We start from the raw sequence: 18,214 nt of genomic DNA, 5'->3' as shown, positions 1-18,214 counted from the left end.
AAGAGCCAGGAGTTGAACTTATGTGCTCTGATTCCAAATCTCATTCTCTCCCCCAACCCCGTGCCACATGGCTTCTCTACATTCCCTATACATACGGACCTTTTGCTTCAATTATTGAAAATATCAGTAATATTTTTTCATTATCACTACCTCCATCTTTACAGATCACTTTCCATTCCCCCTTTCCCATGACTTAGTAGTTAACCTCATGAATTGTTAAGACAAAACCCACCAATTTATTGGTCATGATCCTCTTTCTACTTAGCCAGACTAGATTCTCAGATGCCAGACCCAAAATCTGCCTCCAGGCCCATACCTGAAGCCTTTGTAACTTGTTAGAACCTTGCTAGCCAGCCCTAGGGAATGGCTGGCATAGCCCTGGATGCTTTTTTGTCACTTTCAAGCCAGGAAGAAAAATCAAAGTGAGACTGAAGTAGAAAAATCCAGGACAAAACATTTACACACCCACTACTTACTTGAAAAGTTATCCACTTTGTTTAGAAGATTAACATAATACAAGATCCTATTTTGAGAAGCTGTAAAATCCTTAATGAATGGGGCATTATCATTTTCCTGGAGTACTCTTTGGGGCAGAGCTTTCTGGAATTCATTAGTTCTGTTCAAGGTGGTTTCAAAGCGCATTGCTGCAAGGTAATGCACAGCATTTTCCCAACTTTTTGAAAACTCTGCCTCAGGTTTGGGGAAAATTTTATATCTAAAAGAAAAACATTAAAAGTTATCATTTAGAGATAGAGATTTAGACAGCTATCTTCTCTAGTTTTCCAAAACTATGATTTGTTTTTCCTCCCATTTCACTAAGTATTTATTGTGATCCCATCATTTCTTCAATGATATTTAAAAAGCAATCCTGACTTTTAGCCCCCATTTTGGGGGGATTGATTCAAACAGGAACATTCCTTTCTTAAGCTTTCAAGCAGACATTTCACATTATTGGTATAGACCTCTGATAACCAGGTCCAATAAAAATTCATACTCTTCTACATAACCTTACCTGGGTCTTCATCTTAACAATTAAAGTTTTTTTTTTTAATTTCTTGATTTCTAAATCACACTCCTTGTGCTAACTTCTTCCAACCTGATTAAACCTCAAATTCTATTCTCAGTCTCGGTTTACTCTTTAAAATTAAATATATATATATATATGTGTGTGTGTGTATATATATTCATTTGTTTGTCACATTAAAATTCTCAGGTAACTTCCTCCCTCCTTCCCCTACTCCCATTAGAGAAGGTATAATTTGACAAAAAGATATTTGTATATATCAAACTATGTCTTACTCATTTCTATTTATCAGTTCTTTCTCTGGAAGTAGACATACATAATTCTTCAAACAATATTTCTCTTCTGGTCTATAATGTTCTCTAATTTAAAAAAAAACAGCCCTTTCTTTCCATTTTAGAAGCAATCCTGTTTATTAGTTCCAAGTAGAAAGGGGCAGGCAATGTGAGATTCATATTTCAGAGTGGAATTCTAGCTGCAGAGAGGGGTTCTTGAATCTCACAGCAAGGAATAAGTGACTTGTTGCTGGGCAGAGGGGACATGTGCCAGAGGGAGCTGTTCCCCTTCCCTCTCAACGTGCCCCTGAGGACATTTCTCCTAGCACCTGCCCCTCTGCCCAGCAGCCCAATGGGAGTGCTTCCTCCCTTATCTGGGATAGGTGGGGTGGCTCAAATGTAGTGTGAGTGTGCAGTTTGGGCACTCGGTCCCTAAAAAGTTCCCCAACCCTGCTCTAGAGCTATAGTCCTAATTATAATATTCTGTTTGAAGCCTTATGAATCATTTTTCAAAAAAAATCCCTTAATTTCTATCTTAGAATGAATACTCAGGAGAGGTTTCAAGGCAGAGGAGTGATAAGGGCTAGGCAATGGGGGTTGTGACTTGCCCAGGGTCACACAGCTAGGAAGTAACTGAGACCTGATCCTCCCGTCTCCAGGCCTGGCTCTCTATACTACGCTATCTCTCTATTCTATATAAATTTGATCTAAATACTTATTCATTCTCCCTCTCCTTAGTCACAGAAAAATCGCTTGTTAAAGGCTATGGTATAGATTTGGTGACTTGCGCATGTGGACTGAAAGGGGACCATTAGATTGATCTAATGAGTTCTTTTAAAAGGTAAGATTGCAAGGAAGTAATATGGGGTAGTGGAAGCAGTAGAAACCTGGCAATTTGCTAAACCCTTTAAAAATTTAAATTCTTACTTGCCATCTTAGAATCAATAATAAGTGTTGGTTCCAAGGCAGAAGAACAATAAGGGGTAGACAACTGGGGTTAAGTGATTTGCCCATGTTTACACAGTTTGGAAGTATCTGAGCCCCATTTTGAACCCAGGACCTCCATTTCTAAGCCTGGCTCTCTATACACTAAGCCTCTTTTGCCTAACCTTTCTGAGTCTCAGCATTCATATCTTTCAAATGAGGACAGACGTCCATAACTTTAAAATGAACAATGCCCACATTAATAAAAAATAATGTCATTATCTTATAGCTACAAAGTATCATATTTATTATAGTTACAATGTATCATAGTTATTATAGATACAAAGTAGCATAAAGGAAAAAGAGTTAACCCAAAGTCCAGAAGTTCTAGGTTCAAATCCTAACTGATGGCTGTGTGACTTTAGAAGGTGCTGATTCACCTTGGTAGAGGCAATTTCCTTATTAAAGAATTCACTTTCCAAATTAAATGATAAACCCTTTCCCAATCCTCTATTATTATGGATATGGAAACTGCAGAGCAGAGAGATTGAGAATTGCATGTGGCCACAAAGCTATGTCCTAGATGAGGCATTAAGTGAATCTAGATCTTTTCTGACTTTAGGTCCAGCACACTTTTTGTAATTCTTCCTCAATCATGCTTAATCCTGTACAATTCATTTTTACATCCTGCTATAAAATTTCCCCCGAAGATTCCTGAAATGTTCTTAGGTCTCTTTAAGGGAGTTCAGTGGTTTTCTGAGTTTTGATTCAACTAACACAAACAAGTGTCAGAAAGATGTTATTATCTATAGATAACCTCTTTTCCATCTGGATTTGGCTTGAGACATCTTGTTTTATGTCTTCCTCTACAGTGATTATCAGAACACTTTTGAATATACTTACTTCTATTGTTACATCCATCAAGAAATCTCATGAAAATCTTATGATATGAATTAGAAACACCTCGTTGGAAGAAATCTCTCAAGCTTAAATTTTGAGTTTCTGAGTAAAAATTTTAACAGATTAATGAGAAATGCAATGAGATCTTGCATTCCTTACAAATTTTGACCAAATTTATGAAGATACAGGTGTGGACTACTGTAGAAAATTATCTCAATGAGCTTGCCAGCATTTTTCTCTAAATTTTGTCAAGACTAGTCTCAAATGAACAAATCCATGTTATAAAGATTTCACAGAAATAGAAAGTAGATACATGAGTCAATAATTTGTGATATCCTCTCTTGGTCACCTTTTTTTGATGGCAATACAATCCACACTAATTTTCCAATCATTCAGATCTTTTACTCATTCAGATATATGAAGTCTCAGCCTGTTCAGGCTTTCAGGAGCATATTATTTCCAACAGAGATCTCTTCTCTCTCTTCTTGGTCTGGTCTACCTGTATCATCATCTTTGTCTTTATTGTCATGGTCATTTCCTCACACAGAGTATCAGGCACTAAGTTGCCCAAGTCCAAATGTGGTATTTCCACTTAGTATTAGTGATGCTATTTTGTCATAGAAATGTTAACAATTCCATTCCCCAAATGGTGATGAATTAATTAATGGTCACTTATGGAAGACTCTCCAAAAGAGTAAACTTTAAGGATAAGATTGAAACTTTGCTTAGGCAGCATGGCCCTCAGTAAAAATGGATCAATTCTTACCCATCACCAGAAATTTTTCCAATCACATCAATGGTTTCATCATGTGCGTCCCATAAGTATTTTAGCAAGTCGTCAAAGCTTTCAGAAGGTTCTTTCATTTGCTAAGAGAAGGGGGAAAATTATTTTAATATTTAAGCAAAAATGAAGAAAGATCAGGAAGACATAGGATTTAAAATGAGAGGAGAACACTGTTTTTGGAGTAAATGCATCTGGAAGAAATGAACTAAGGACAGTTTCCAAAATTTAGTATTTCTTGTTTCTCAAGGCAGCTAGATGGCACTTTGGATAAAGTTATGGGCCTGAAGTCAGAAAAAAATCTGAATTCAAATTTGACATTTGCTAGCCATAGGACCTTGAATAAGTCACTTAAACTGTTTGCTTCAGTTTACTCAACTGTAAAATGGGTGTGGGGGGTAATAATAGCACCATCTTTATAGAGCATTTGTGAAAATTAGATGAGATAATATTTATAAAGAACTTAGCATAGTTCCTGGCATATAATAATATCATGGTGCTTAATACATGCTTATTTCCTTTCTTTCTTGTTTCCTCAAATTGTCCAAATTAAATAACTTTTTTTTTGCCAAAAAATTACTTATTTTTAAACTTTCTTTTAAAAATTCATGAGGAATAAAACATGAAAGAACAAATAATTTCATCTTGATCACATGAAAATACAAAGAAGTAGACTATCGAAACATAAGCTTGTTACTTCAATACCAAAGAATGGCCATGTCTACCTTCTACCCCAACACCCTTTTTATGGATATTCCCTGTGTGGATTGGATTGCCACATATTAATTTAACCAGCTTCTATAGGATCTTTGATGACAATAGCTAGAATAAGTGGCTCTGCCCTGCTAGGGAAGATTTCCTGATCCTGTGTCACCGTAATTGGGCATCAAGTTAACCAGAATATTGAGTTATCCAAAACATCCTATTACTCAGCTATACTTGTTGAACTTCATAACTAAAGTGTATGTTAATGTGGTTGAGGGTGAAGAATCATGATGGCTGTCTGGTTCCTCAGAAGTGGGTTAGGAATTGATGAAGGCTATTGAATTGTTCAAGAGCCCAAGAAAGCAGGTGACAATATGGTGTTACTCAGGGTCCCTGTCAGACAGGGATACTGCACTCCTTTATAAAGATGCCATTATATTCCTGCATAATTTGAAAACAGCAAGAAAAATATCTCTAAAGTAAGAAAGAGCTACAAAACCTTATCCTAAGCGTAATATAAAATTTTTTAAACCTGATAAAATATATTCCATTTTGCCATAATATTTGGGAAGGATGACTGACAAGAAGCAACATCATAACAAAAATATTGCTGGTCCTTTGGTGGTGGCGAGAGTATCACTTGGTTTGAAGGGATTCCTATCACTCCAGCTTCAACTGCAGCAAGGAAAGGTATTGCAGAAAGATAATAATTCGCACCTGTAGAAATAATGCTGAATGTTATTAAAATTAATGTTATTGCTATTGATACAATATCAAAGAGTTAACAGTTGTAAAATTTAAATTAATATCCAATAACTCCAAGTATTATATTTTATAAGATTTATTAATAATCACTTGAAGTAGAAAAATACAAGAACAAAAGTGAAAACCTGAATAAAGCCAGCTTTCCCAGCCACATTGGATGGAAAAGAGAGCGAGGGACAGGGCCACACAAAACTTTATCTCCAAAACATAAGGGCATAACATGAGAATGAAAATAGGATGCTGGAAGAGAGAGTTCTGGGATTCAAATTCTAATTATACACCATATAATGAAAGTGCTATGAAAAACAATAGGTGACTCTAGCAAATGTAACTGTAGAGTAGTGAAACTATGCTATTGGATAATTACTAGTAATAAAACTTAGCAATAATAATAAACTATTATAAACCAGGAAACTCACCATATCTAAATTTTAATTTCTGAAATAAAGGAAATTAGATTATACAATGAAAAACTATGGAATTCTAGCACAATATTTCTGTACATCTATTTTTCCACTTGGATCTGCTAATCCCACCAAAAAATTATGAAAACAATTTGTATTATATTTCTTTCTTCCAGAAATTTTCCCTCTTACACAATTCCTAATCTCAAAAGGATTCCATTTGGGATAATTTCTGACTGCTTCCATTCAGTCTCCCCTCTTCTGGATCTTTCTCCATAATATTTATAATATATTATATTACAGATATAATATATATTATAATATGTCTTCCTCATTTTTATAGTCACTAGCCTATTCTATGACCTTAACTATTTTTATGCCTAGAGCATCAATGGGAGTAGTTTTTGAATAACCTAAGTCAACAATGGCAAAGACCTAGTATGGCCATGACTAATCCTTTCTGACTAAATGCCAAAAGACTAGGGCCTCAAAACTCAGACCTGATACAGAACTGAGTATGTCCTGTGGATATGTATATGTATGTATATATATATATATTCTATGTGTGGAATATCTTTTTAATATACCCCACCCCAATTTATCTTAGAGATGTAAATAAAATACTGAGCTGGTATGGAATGTGTGTTCCATCTAGCCTCTGAGGGTCAGACCTTTGGCTTAAATTTCTACTTTCAACTACTTGGTGTTTGAAGAACAATTTTCTGAGTCATCATTCAAGATCCTCTTAAGGTAAATGACTCAAACCTCTTCTTTCTCAGTTTCATGGCTAGCAAACTTGGTTCTCTAAATCTCCTGGTCCTCTAAATCCATTATTCAAACTTTCTGCTTTCTAAAATAAACAACCCATTTCCCTGTTATTTCAGCACTCTCATACTTACCAGCTCAATCCAAAGCTCCCCAGTTCCTTTGCTTATCTGCTATCCCTCTCTTTTGTACTCTTTGGAATCCTCACTTAGTCTTTAAGAAATAATCTTTCATTTTCAATTTCTTTTCATAGTTTCTCTATCTTGTGCTCACAGAAACTTGGGCGTCCTAAAGAGACACTCTTTCCAGGGCTTGTTGATGTTTCATATCCCTCAGCAGACAAGGCCAGGAGGAAGAGTGGATATATTCCTTGTTCCCCACTAGTTCTTACAGATTATACCTCTGACATCATATCCATGCAACCATTCCCCCTCCCCAGGTGTGTCTGAGGACATTTATCACATCACCTGCCCCTCTGCCCAGCAGCACAATGGGAGCACTTCTTCCCTTTCCTATCTGGGGTAAGATAGAGTGGCTCACACATGGTGTGAGGGTTCAGTTTGGGCACTTGGTCTCTAAAAGGTTCACCATCTCTGATCTAGAGAATTCATTCCTAGTTGCTATATACTGACCTTCAGGTACTTTCCTTCCTTTCTCAAGGAATTCAGCACTTGACTCATAGTCTTTCTCCAACATAACTTCTAATTGCAGACTTGAGTATACACAAACTCACATTATGTATGTATGCATATATGTATTTAATGGTGTTCCTTCAAATATTCTTGACTCCTAAATCAGTCTTTTCAATTCCCATGACGTATAGCTTTATTCTGACCAGAGCAACTCACAAAAACATCCCTTAGATTTTATTACTCACAACTAAACCACTCCCAAGAATATAAGGTCCTTTTTAAGTTAAAGTTTATTTTTTAAATGAATATGAATCTATTTTTCTTTTCTATCACCTATCACATTGGGGGGAAAAGGAAAACAAATTCTTTAGAACAAATATGCACAGTCAAGAAAAACAATCTTTTTTATTGATGTCCTATCTTCCATATCTGCCTCACTCTTCTTAAGACTATTCTCCATTTTATCACCTATACTCTAGTTTCATTTTATCACTTGAGTCTTTTTTGGACTCATTTTTTCAGTCATTTTTGCTATTCAGTCATTTACTATTCAGTCATTTTTACTATTAAATTCCTCAAAATAATGTTACATATATGTGTATATATACATATATATATATATATCCCTTATTTCATTACCTTCATTTTCTTTCTACCATTCTCTGGCTCCTCATAATTAGAGTTCTGACCCCTGAATTCTACCAAAACCAATAAATTTATCATTTGTAAATCATATGCCTCTTTTTCACTTCTCATGCTTCTTGATATCCATAGGTTATTTTTGGCACTATCCTCATGGAATGCACCTCTTTCCTCTCCTTCATCTCTGCCTTTCAGAATTCTTATTTTTCTACAAGGTGTACTGTAGGGGCCATCTCTTTCCTCCTTTCCCCTAGCTGAAAACTTTCCCTGCTTTCTCAAAATTTCCTGCAGCACTTGTCTCATTTGTTCTCTTGCCCTCATCACTGTCTGCCCTATATTATAGTTATTTGTGTGGCTACTACAGCTCACATCCCTGTATCTAGACCATAGCATGTAAGCTGTTTTAAGGTCAGGGACTATTACATTGCTTCTTTTTAAAATCTCAAATATTGTTTCTTTTTAAACAGGCAAAGCAGTGCCTTGTAGGTGTCAAATATGAGAAAATATTTGTAAAATTATTTGTTACTTTAAAGAGCTCTATATGTACATACTATTATTGTTCTTTCTTTAAAAAAACAAGCTTGTCTTCTGTCTTAGAATCAATATTAAGTATCAGTTCTAAGACAAAAGAGTAGTAAGGGATAGGTAATTGGGATCAAGTGACTTGCCCAGGGCTACAGAGCTAAGAAGTCTCTGAGACCAGCATTGAACCTAGGACCTCTTCTCTCCAAGCCTGGTTTTTTATCTATTGAGCTACCTAGCTCCCCACTCCCCCTCTGCCCCCATAATTGTTCTTAATAAGTATTTCTTGACTAGCTTTAAACTGAAAAACCAAGATGTTTTTCTCCTGGTCACATGTTTCATTTACAATGTTGAGAAGCTTCAAAATATGCAATGCTACCCTTAGAAGTTATTTGGCCTGGTTGATCAAGAAATATAAAGGAAATTCTCAATTTAAAAAAAAAAAGAGAAGTTATACTTATTGGCACTGTCATAACCAAGAATATGGTGTGATGGCCACAAGATGGTGCTGTAACATAGTCCCATGTGCCCAGAAAAGGAAAAAAAATTTTTTTAATGGTAACTTTTTTAGATTCTAAAGGAAATTGATGCTTAAAAAAAAAAAAAAAAAAAAGAAGGTCTTAAAATGTACTTACGGGCCCACCAGTTGTCCACAGAAATGCACAGAGGGTCTCCCTCTCTTCCACAGTTAGTCTTTTTGGTAGGGTCAGCTAATCTGCCTAGAAACAAGAAGAATAAATGACATTTAGGTTATATGCTCAGGTGACTGGAAAGAGTAATCCTAATCCTTGGGAGGTATTTTTAAAGTAGTTAGCAAAAGGCAAGAGTTTTGAGGGAAAATACAATTATTTCAATCTGGATATGTTTAATATAAGAGGTCAAAGAGGTAATAATAAGTGGGAAATGTGTGAGGCTAGACAAGTAATTTTGACAGTCATCTCTCTGCAGAGATACTAATTGAAATCATGGAAACCAATGAAACCTTCAAATGAAATAGTGTAGAGGGAGGAGAGAAGGCCCAGGATATAGTTAGCTTCGAGGAGCTCCACAATTACTGGGTGTGACATGGATAAAAAAAAAACAGAAAAGGAATAGTCAGAAAGAAGGAACTATAAAGAGTTAAGAGTGAGATGAAAAGCAGTGGAGGCATCTAATAAATGGCCATCTCAAAAAGTTTAGCCACAAAAGTGATGTTTGGGATAATAGTTAGTAGGGTGAAGAGATGAAGTGAGGGGTTTTTTTTGATAAAGATGGAGAAATAAACATCCTTCTAGGCAGTAAGTAAACAGCTACTAGAGAGGGAAAAATTAAGGATTATGATAGAGGGAACTATCTGCTAGAGAAGAGGACATAGAATGGGTAAAAAGATGGCAAGGATTGTAATTGGGTTAGTGGACATATAAGAAGAGAGAAAGGGACATGATAAATATGAATGATGTAGAGAAGCATGGGGAAATTTACAGCATCTAATCTAGAGTGAGATAAGAAAAACTAAAAAAAATATAAAGATAATGGCTATAATTATATAAAAGGAAAGGAAAAAATCCAAACTAAACCTTGTGTTGCTATAATACTCAAATATTGCCCCAGAAAAATAAATGAGAAAATGTAACTCTCATTCCATTGGAGAGATAAAATGTTATGGTTGTTGAAATTTGTGTTCTCTTGGAGGCACACAAGAAGGCACTAACTTTTCCAGAAGAGTTACCTCTGGCATCATGACTCAAGGAAGCTAAGTAAGAATGGACCTGCAGCTACTTACCTTTTCCTCTTCAAGGAAAGTTTAGACATTTATGGGGGACAAAGCTTTCAAGGAAAGATAAATCCTAAAGAGGCATTTCTAGAAAGTCAAGGCTCTCTCTTCTTCTTTGCCTTGCTTGCCCACTTTCCACCCCAATTTCTCCCAAGGAATTCATCTTTTAAATGAAAAAATTAAAAATCAGAGAAATTAAGTGACTTTGTCCAAGGCCATATAAATACTAAGTGGCAGGTGTGGGATTTGAACTCCAGTCTCATGCAAAAATAGTCAAATACTAAAATATCTTTGGAGCCATCCCAATTCATACTCATAAAGTCCAACATTCTTTCCATTGAACTTCCCTAATGGTCTTCTCAGTATTCTTTCCCAGGAGCACCCTTACACAGTAATCTTCCCTGGGACAAAATTCCAGTTATAGTTCTGGTAGCCTGGGATTTGTAAAAGGGTAAACTTTAAAATGGTCTTCAGGTCTAATCTAGTATTATCAATGTTTTTATATATTATAAATACTGTAATAACACAAACACAACTATAATGGTTGGCTAATAGATTTATTTTTTATGTAGCTGATGTCCTCAATAATGTTAAATGAATTAACGAAAAGGTGGGAGGTTACTTATTAAAGAATGAGAACTTATTATGGGGAATTGCCATTGTTGTAGCAATCAAAGTTGCCCTACACCATTCAGCTCATTAATTTTTCAATGTCACTGTGCTGGCTGCAGTAAAAAACATATCTTGGTAAAGACTGAAAAATATCTTTTTGATCTATGAATGTACAACAAATATTCCCAGGTAGTCAAAATAATTATTTGAAAATGAGTATCATTTTTAGTTTGACAAGACAAATAGAAGATCAAATTAATATTGATTTGGCTAACGTTAGGTGGGGAGATATGCTCCATAAATTATATTCCTTAGTTTAATATGATCATAATGGGCCTTCTCTTTGATATTTCTGTTTTATAGTATATTGATTTATGACTATTACAAATCCAGATTATAGTCTGATTCAGTTATTCTAACCCATTGAGAGGTAGATAGTAATATTTCCTATAAATTTAGGAAAATTAGTTCTCTAAGAGAATTCTACTCAGTTATTCTTATAAATGTTTGTGTTAAATTCTCTTCATGAAGTCATATCATTTCATATTAATATTAGATAATATAAACTCTAAAGTAAGTTAAAATCGAAAACAGATCTCTAAATCGAACTATGTAAGGAACTATTGAAAATTTGTAAAGGACACTTCTAGTTGACAATGAATGAATGACAACATTTTGAAAGGAAACCCAAATGATTAATAGTCATTGAACAGATGCTCAACCTAAATAATAATCAGAGAGAAGGAACGAATTAAGATAATTTTGGAGGCACCAATTCGCATTCATAAAATTAGCAAAAATAACAACAAAAAAATGAAACTCAATGCTGTAAAGAAACAGATGAACTCTTATCAGTACTTTGTTGCTGGTAGAATTTCAAACTAGTAGAATCATTTTGGAGAGGAGTACAAACAGTACTGACAAGATGGGCAACATGTGGTAAAGATTACATAAGATAATCATACTCTTTGAACTTATACTTCGATTGTTGGAATATGCCCTGAGAATGTTATAAAAAAGAATAAAAGGCCTTTTGATTAAGTACTATTTTGGGGGCATTATTTGTAAACATGAAAAAGTGGAATCTATCCAAAAGTTCAGCAAAAAGAAAACATTTTTTTTTAAATTAGGATATATTTGTGTAATGAACAATAAAATTAAGATAGATGTGTAGAAAAATACGAAAGATATGAAAACATGGGAAGAGTGAAAAAAAAGAACTACAAAAACAAAATATATCCCAATTCTAAGGAAAAGGAAAGGAATGAACAAAAAAATCCTGATAAAGTCAGAGGGTAGAGACAAAAAGTTATTTATTAAGTGATTGCAAAAAGCTGTTAGGTTGTGTTTAGGGAGCTGACTTCAAAGGCAGAAAGTCCATGATTGAAATCTTGCCTTTTACAAAGACTTGGCTATGTGATCCTGATCAAGTCACTTATTTTATTGTCACAACTTATCAGTTCTCTAGTCAATTCTATAAGACTGTGAGTTGCAGAAAGATGCTAACTGGCATTGGTAGAAAGAGTTTCTCACTGGATGTCAATGAAATCACAGGTTCAGTTGTTAATATTTTTTATAACAAATTATTTTAAAAGAAAGACCTAGTATCCTCATCAATCATTTCCAAAGACAGGAGGGACTGAGAGTTCTAAGTTCAATATAGGGTAGAATGGTTCTTATAGTAATTAGCAGTCCAAGATTCTTAAAGTGACCAAACACCTAGAATGGAATCAGTGGAATCAAACTACTCTCCTTAGGCTGTTGGACCCTTTCTAGACTAGAGATTATCCAGAATGAACTCTGCTGCCACTCAGATACAATTTTCTACCCTATGATGGTCTAGAATCAGAAAGGATTTGATTGGAGGATTTGCATGTACTGATTTATTCTTTAATATAGCCAAGTGGAATTTCTGAAGTACTTGACTAATCACTAAGATGGCAGGCCTGTGTTCTTTTAGTTCTGTGTAATAAATCAACCCAGTGAGTGCTTCTGGGTACATGACAGAGAGAAAGAAAGTGAGAGAAAAAGAGCAGATGAATAGAAAAGAAATAAAGGGGTAGAGATAGGAAGACTCATAGACTTAAAGTATATTAGAGCTAGAAGGGATGCAAGAGATCAATAAATCTGCTACTTACTAGTTGTGACCTGGCTTTCTTGAAAACTCACTTTAAGTTTCCCAATTTGTAAAAAGAGAGAGTTGGATGCAAGAACTTCTAAGATCCCTTTCAGCTCCAAATCTGTGATACTAAAGTTCTATTTACCACCTTTCCTGGATGTCCAACTTGTTAGTTGTCTTTGTCCTGTTCTTTAAAGATCATGTATACACTGACTTTATTTACACAATGTCTCTCTCAGCAGAATGTAAGGATATAGATTGTTTTTATATATTTTTTAATCTCCAGAAAATAACTTAGCGACATGCACATAGTATTCATTTTATAAAGTTTGTTGAATTGAATAAAACTTTTCTCAAATTCCTTAACTTCACTGAACTTGAATGTTCATATCTCAAAAAGATAAGCTGGGTGATCTCTAAGATCTTAGATGATCTTCAAAGCCTTTTTCTAGATTTAAAGCTATTGGGTTAGTTTCAGGTGACTAATCCCCTCACTTATAGATGAAAAAAGTGAGGATCAACAAGATTAAGTGACTTGATGGAGGTTATATCATTTGCTAGTTGTAGAGCTAAGACTAGAACACAGTTCTCCTGACTCTGGGTCTAACATTGCATTACACCAATGAAAGAAAGAAAAAATGTGGGTGAGAGAGAAAAGGGAGAAGAGGTCATGCCAAGAAGTAGCAGGCCAAAAATAATAGTTTCAAAAGCCACACTTTTTTGTCCTAGAGAATGGTTTATGCACTAAAGAAAATATGACATATCTACAAGAATGGCTCTGGTCATATAGGTGGCAAAAAGTACAGGTATGAGAGTAAATTCTTAAAGGCCCTTGAGAAAGAAAATGGGCTTAGGCTCAGCCTCTTAACAATTTAGGGGCCTTGAACCAAATGACTAACTTTATCAATGCACAGAGTATATTGCTTAATAAACTGAAAACTGATTTTCCCTACATCCAGTTCCCTTTTTCTTCTTCTCCACTCCTTACAATGCATACCTATAATTACTCTTTGTCTATGTCATTTCCCTGCTCAGAATTTTCCATTGGTTTTCAATTGCTTACAGAATTATGGGGTTTTGAGTTGATTCTAGACCTTAATCCAGTCCAATCACTTCACTTATAGACGGGGAAACAGAGTTTCAGAGAACTTTTATAACTTTCTCAAGATTTTTTAGGTAGTTGGTGGGAATAATGAACTAAAAGACAAACAAACAGTACTATTTGATAGGCAGATTCTTTTGGAGGACACTTAAGAGCCTCCATAATTTCCTTCTTTATTCTACAAATTAAACTCCCACTGCCATCCTTATACAACTTGGAATGCCCTGGCAAACTGATCTGTTAGCTATTCCTGAAAATTCTTCTTCATTTCTGACCTTACTTCCTGCCTTGTATCCTTTCCACAATTTATTTTTCCTTATCTAAAACCTAGATCTTTCTTCAAGACCTAGCTTCTTGATGTTTTCCATAAAATCTTCTTTGAATACACCAATTTTCCATTGTCACTCCCTTCTCTGATATCCAAAAGCACTCTTTTTGGTGAGCAGATGTTGTCTTATGTTTTTGTATTTTTATTTTGGTAAATTTGTCTAATTTTACATTGTATAACCATTTTTATCTCCTAGTATGACTGAAATGCTCTTGTAGTCAGTGTTTATAGGTCAAAGTACAAGAGTTGAAAAACATAAGACCTGCTTACCTCATCTGAAAAAAAGGATAATGATAGAACTTGAATTTCCTGTTTCACAGAGTGGTGGTAAGAATCAAATGAGATTGTGGGTAAAGCACTTTTTCTATGCTCAGCAACTCTCATAGCATCTCACATGTTATTAGTACTCAGTCTTCATTAATCATCACTGTTTATGACAATGAATCAAGCTCATAACCCATTAAGTTTTCAACCCCTCCTTATTTCATGGTTACATTAGAATCATTCAGCTACTAAACAAGATTATTCCTACCTGTTTCAAATTGCCATCCATGTTGCAGAGGTAATCCAAATAAAAAGTTTTTTTCATTATTTCGTGAAAATCTTTCAAAATATTTCTGTGTTGAGGTAACTAAGATTTTGTATAAACCCATTCTTTCAGGATATAGCCATGGATTAATGGTGTATACCCCATTCTCTATGTTATAGTCACTGATCTGGCCAGGACTTTCTTCCCAAAGTGGAGGATAAAGATCTATGGAATTTGAAGTTTCTCCTGAAAAAGCAGAAACATAACCAGCTAAGGCACAAAGCAGGGAAGGTAGCAAGAATGTCATCTCCGGAGACTGGATTTGTTAAATTGGGTAGGAGGTTTATATAGGAATGGATAAGGAAGTGATGATGGCCTTTCCCTATCAACCAATCAGACTTCATTTATTATTAACTCCATTCATATGCTGGAAACAATAGGGTAGGGAGAAAAGCATACAGTTATGCTCCAGAAATGGTTTTCGGAGACCAAGATATTTAAAATATAGTAGTTATTACCAAATAATTTACCAAGCAATATACATTATGTTTTACTCACCTGGGAAAGAGCACATGTGGGAATCAATTTTCTTATCACAGAAAAAACATTTTTAGCAGCAGTTTTTATGAGTAAATGAATCTTTAAAAATTTTCCTTAAACCATTTTTTGCTTTTAAATTCATTTAATTCATTTATTTCTTCTTTAAAATAATCAGAGAAACTCATTTATTTTCTATATTCAATTCATAGAGGGTTCTAGCATAGTAGCATAAGATGAACCTCCAAATGGTGGCAGCTATTACCATAAATAGGATTAGTGTTTCACTGGAATTTTTTCCAGAAGTAGCTCTGGATTATGCAGTGATTTGAAAATGCCTTATTAGTGAGAGCAAAGGATATTATTCATTCATTGAAGGAATATTATTTAAGACTTGCTCTGTTCAAGGCATTATATATGCATTGGAGATAACAATGATGAAAAGTTATATATTTACATTATATTTTTTCCCTTTACCTTCTTTCAAGCATTGTATATTATAGCTTATAGAGGCCACTGGAGGGAGCCTTGAAGACGCATAAGCTCATCAAAGAGGTTCCAAAGTTACTGTGGGGAATGATTATTCATAGAATACTACAACTTGGTGATAAACAGGTGAGATAGAATGGGATGGGGAAAAGGAGAGGTCTGGACAAAATAGTCTAGGAGAATTTAAAGAAGGAGAAATCGAGGAAGAGTTAAGAGAAAAGGAAATCTCACAACTGGGCTTTGAAAGAAGTGGATTTCAACAGGAAATGAGGAAGGGCATGCCTTGAATGTATAGATAGGATCTTCTCAAAAACATTGAAGCAAGAAAGTATGGAATGAGATTATAGAATAACTAAGTTTGACCATAATGACTATGACACAAAAGTGAGTTAAAGAGTGGGGGAAACCATAAAAAGAGTAGGTTGGAATCAATTTGTAGAAAGTTCTAAATTCCAAGCTAAAGAGCATGAATTTTATTTTACAGGAAATAGAGAACAACAGGAAGTTTTTAAATAATCAAGTGATGTATCCCTAACAGTAGGAGTTAGCTAGATGGTGTAGTAGACAGAATCTTGAACTTGAAGTCTGAAAGATCTACATTTAAAAATTACATCAGACATTTGTTAACTCTGTGATTTTGAGCATAATTTAAACTCTGATGGCTTCATTTTTCTCATATGCAGTTTGGGGATAATAATATCTGGCATGATTATTGGGAACATCAAATAAGGAAACTTTAAAATGTTACATAAATGTTAGCTTTTATTATATAAGGTAGAGTATTCTGGTTAGGGTTGAATTGGAAAGAGGAAATATTGGAGATAGAGAGATAAATCAGAAAGCTATTATAATACTTCAGGCAAGAGATCATGAGATTCTGAGCTACTTTGAGAGGAAATGATGGAAAAAGAGAATAGAATTTGAAATGCTAATACTTAATATTTATTGTGGGGAGAAGAGGCAAAGATGACTCTAAGGACTTGAGCCTGGATGATTGGTGCCAATAGAAACAGAGAAACTGGAAGGAATGGAAGATTTAGAAGAATGATGAATTCAATTTTTAACATGATGAGTCTGAAGTGTTAGTGTTCTTGTACAGGTACTTGGAGATATGAGAATGGAGCTTAGGAGAAAGGCCTGGTAACTGTAGGCCTCAGAGTTGTATTGATTTTTATTTTCCTTATTATTAATAATTTGGAGTATGTTGTGAATACTCCACAATTCTTTTTGAGAATTATTTGTTCATGTCCTTTCAACCCTTATCTATTGGGGAATGGCCATAGTCATACATACATACATACATATATACATACATATATCTATATCTATATATACATATATATATGAGAGAGAGACAGAGAGAGAGAGAGAGAGAGAGACAGAGAGAGAGAGAGAGAGAGAGAGAGAGAGAGAGAGAGAGAGAGAGTGAAGAAGGAAGGGACAGAGGGAAAGAGAGAAATTAATCTATCTTGGATGCCAAACTGTTATTAGATAAATTTGATACAAAGGTTTTCCCCCCATTTTACTACTTCTTTTTCTTTGTGCATTAATTTTGTCTATGCAGAAGCTTTTCAGTTCCCAGTAACCAAAAATATATATTTTATCATTTGTAATTGACTCTATTTCTTGTTTACTTAAGAATAAGATGACAGAGTAGAAGCATGGAAAGCTGGAATTAGTCTGAGAATTCTCTCAAACCAACCTTAAAATAACTTTTCAAAATGAATACTGGAGTGACAGAACCAATGAGGAGTCAGAATGAAGCAATCCTCCTCAGAAAACAACTTGGAAGGTAGGTGGAGTGGGGTTATTTCACTGCAATGATAGGGGACCACAGCCAGAAGCAAAACATTACACTGAGGTTCCTACCCCTACACCACACCTACTGCCCCATATTCTGAACCTGTGCACAAGTTAACTTCAAGACCCCCAAGACCCTGCCTAAACCAATAGCAGAACATCCCATGCCCACCTCTCGAAGTTCCAAGGCCTAGAAAAAGCCTAAAGTGAAACCCCAAGTCTTATTTCAAGGCATTTTTTGTTGCCTGGCCTGTTGATGCCTAAGGGCAGGTGCAGTGCACCTGCCCAAGCCTGTGATGAGGCCTCAAATTCAAACAGGACAGTCCATGGTGAACCAGGCTGATGTAAGCCAAGAGTGAGTCTCTGACCCTCTACCCAAGTCAACAGTGAAGAACTGAACCCTAGTGCAACTCCAGTGCAAAACAGTCAGCTCTGGGATGGTACTAGCCTAAGGGAAGTCTCATAGCACTGTCTAAGCCTACACTGAGCCCCCAAGCCCTAGAGAAAGGCAGTCTGCAGTGTGCTTGACATGTGTAAGTCCAGAGTGTGGCACAGAGCCCATGCCCAAACCTGAGGTGAGACACTGAGTTCAAGTACAAGATATCTCAC

The 18,214-nt window shown here is 35.2% G+C and overlaps 1 protein-coding gene across 1 annotated transcript; it reads right to left on the bottom strand.

Moving 5' to 3' along the window:
* Window positions 1-468: 468 nt before the first annotated feature.
* C4H6orf58 (chromosome 4 C6orf58 homolog) lies at window positions 469-15,086 on the bottom strand. The gene is given in 5 exon segments (XM_044675427.1): window positions 469-765; window positions 3,913-3,987; window positions 5,139-5,323; window positions 8,972-9,055; window positions 14,783-15,086. Coding segments are annotated over 5 exon segments (945 nt in total).
* Window positions 15,087-18,214: the final 3,128 nt, after the last annotated feature.

Source organism: Gracilinanus agilis, chromosome 4 (assembly GCF_016433145.1).
Source record: "Gracilinanus agilis isolate LMUSP501 chromosome 4, AgileGrace, whole genome shotgun sequence".
NCBI lineage: Eukaryota > Metazoa > Chordata > Mammalia > Didelphimorphia > Didelphidae > Gracilinanus > Gracilinanus agilis.
The sequence above is the reverse complement of the archived record's forward strand: the minus strand, read 5'-3'. Positions and strand labels throughout refer to the sequence as shown.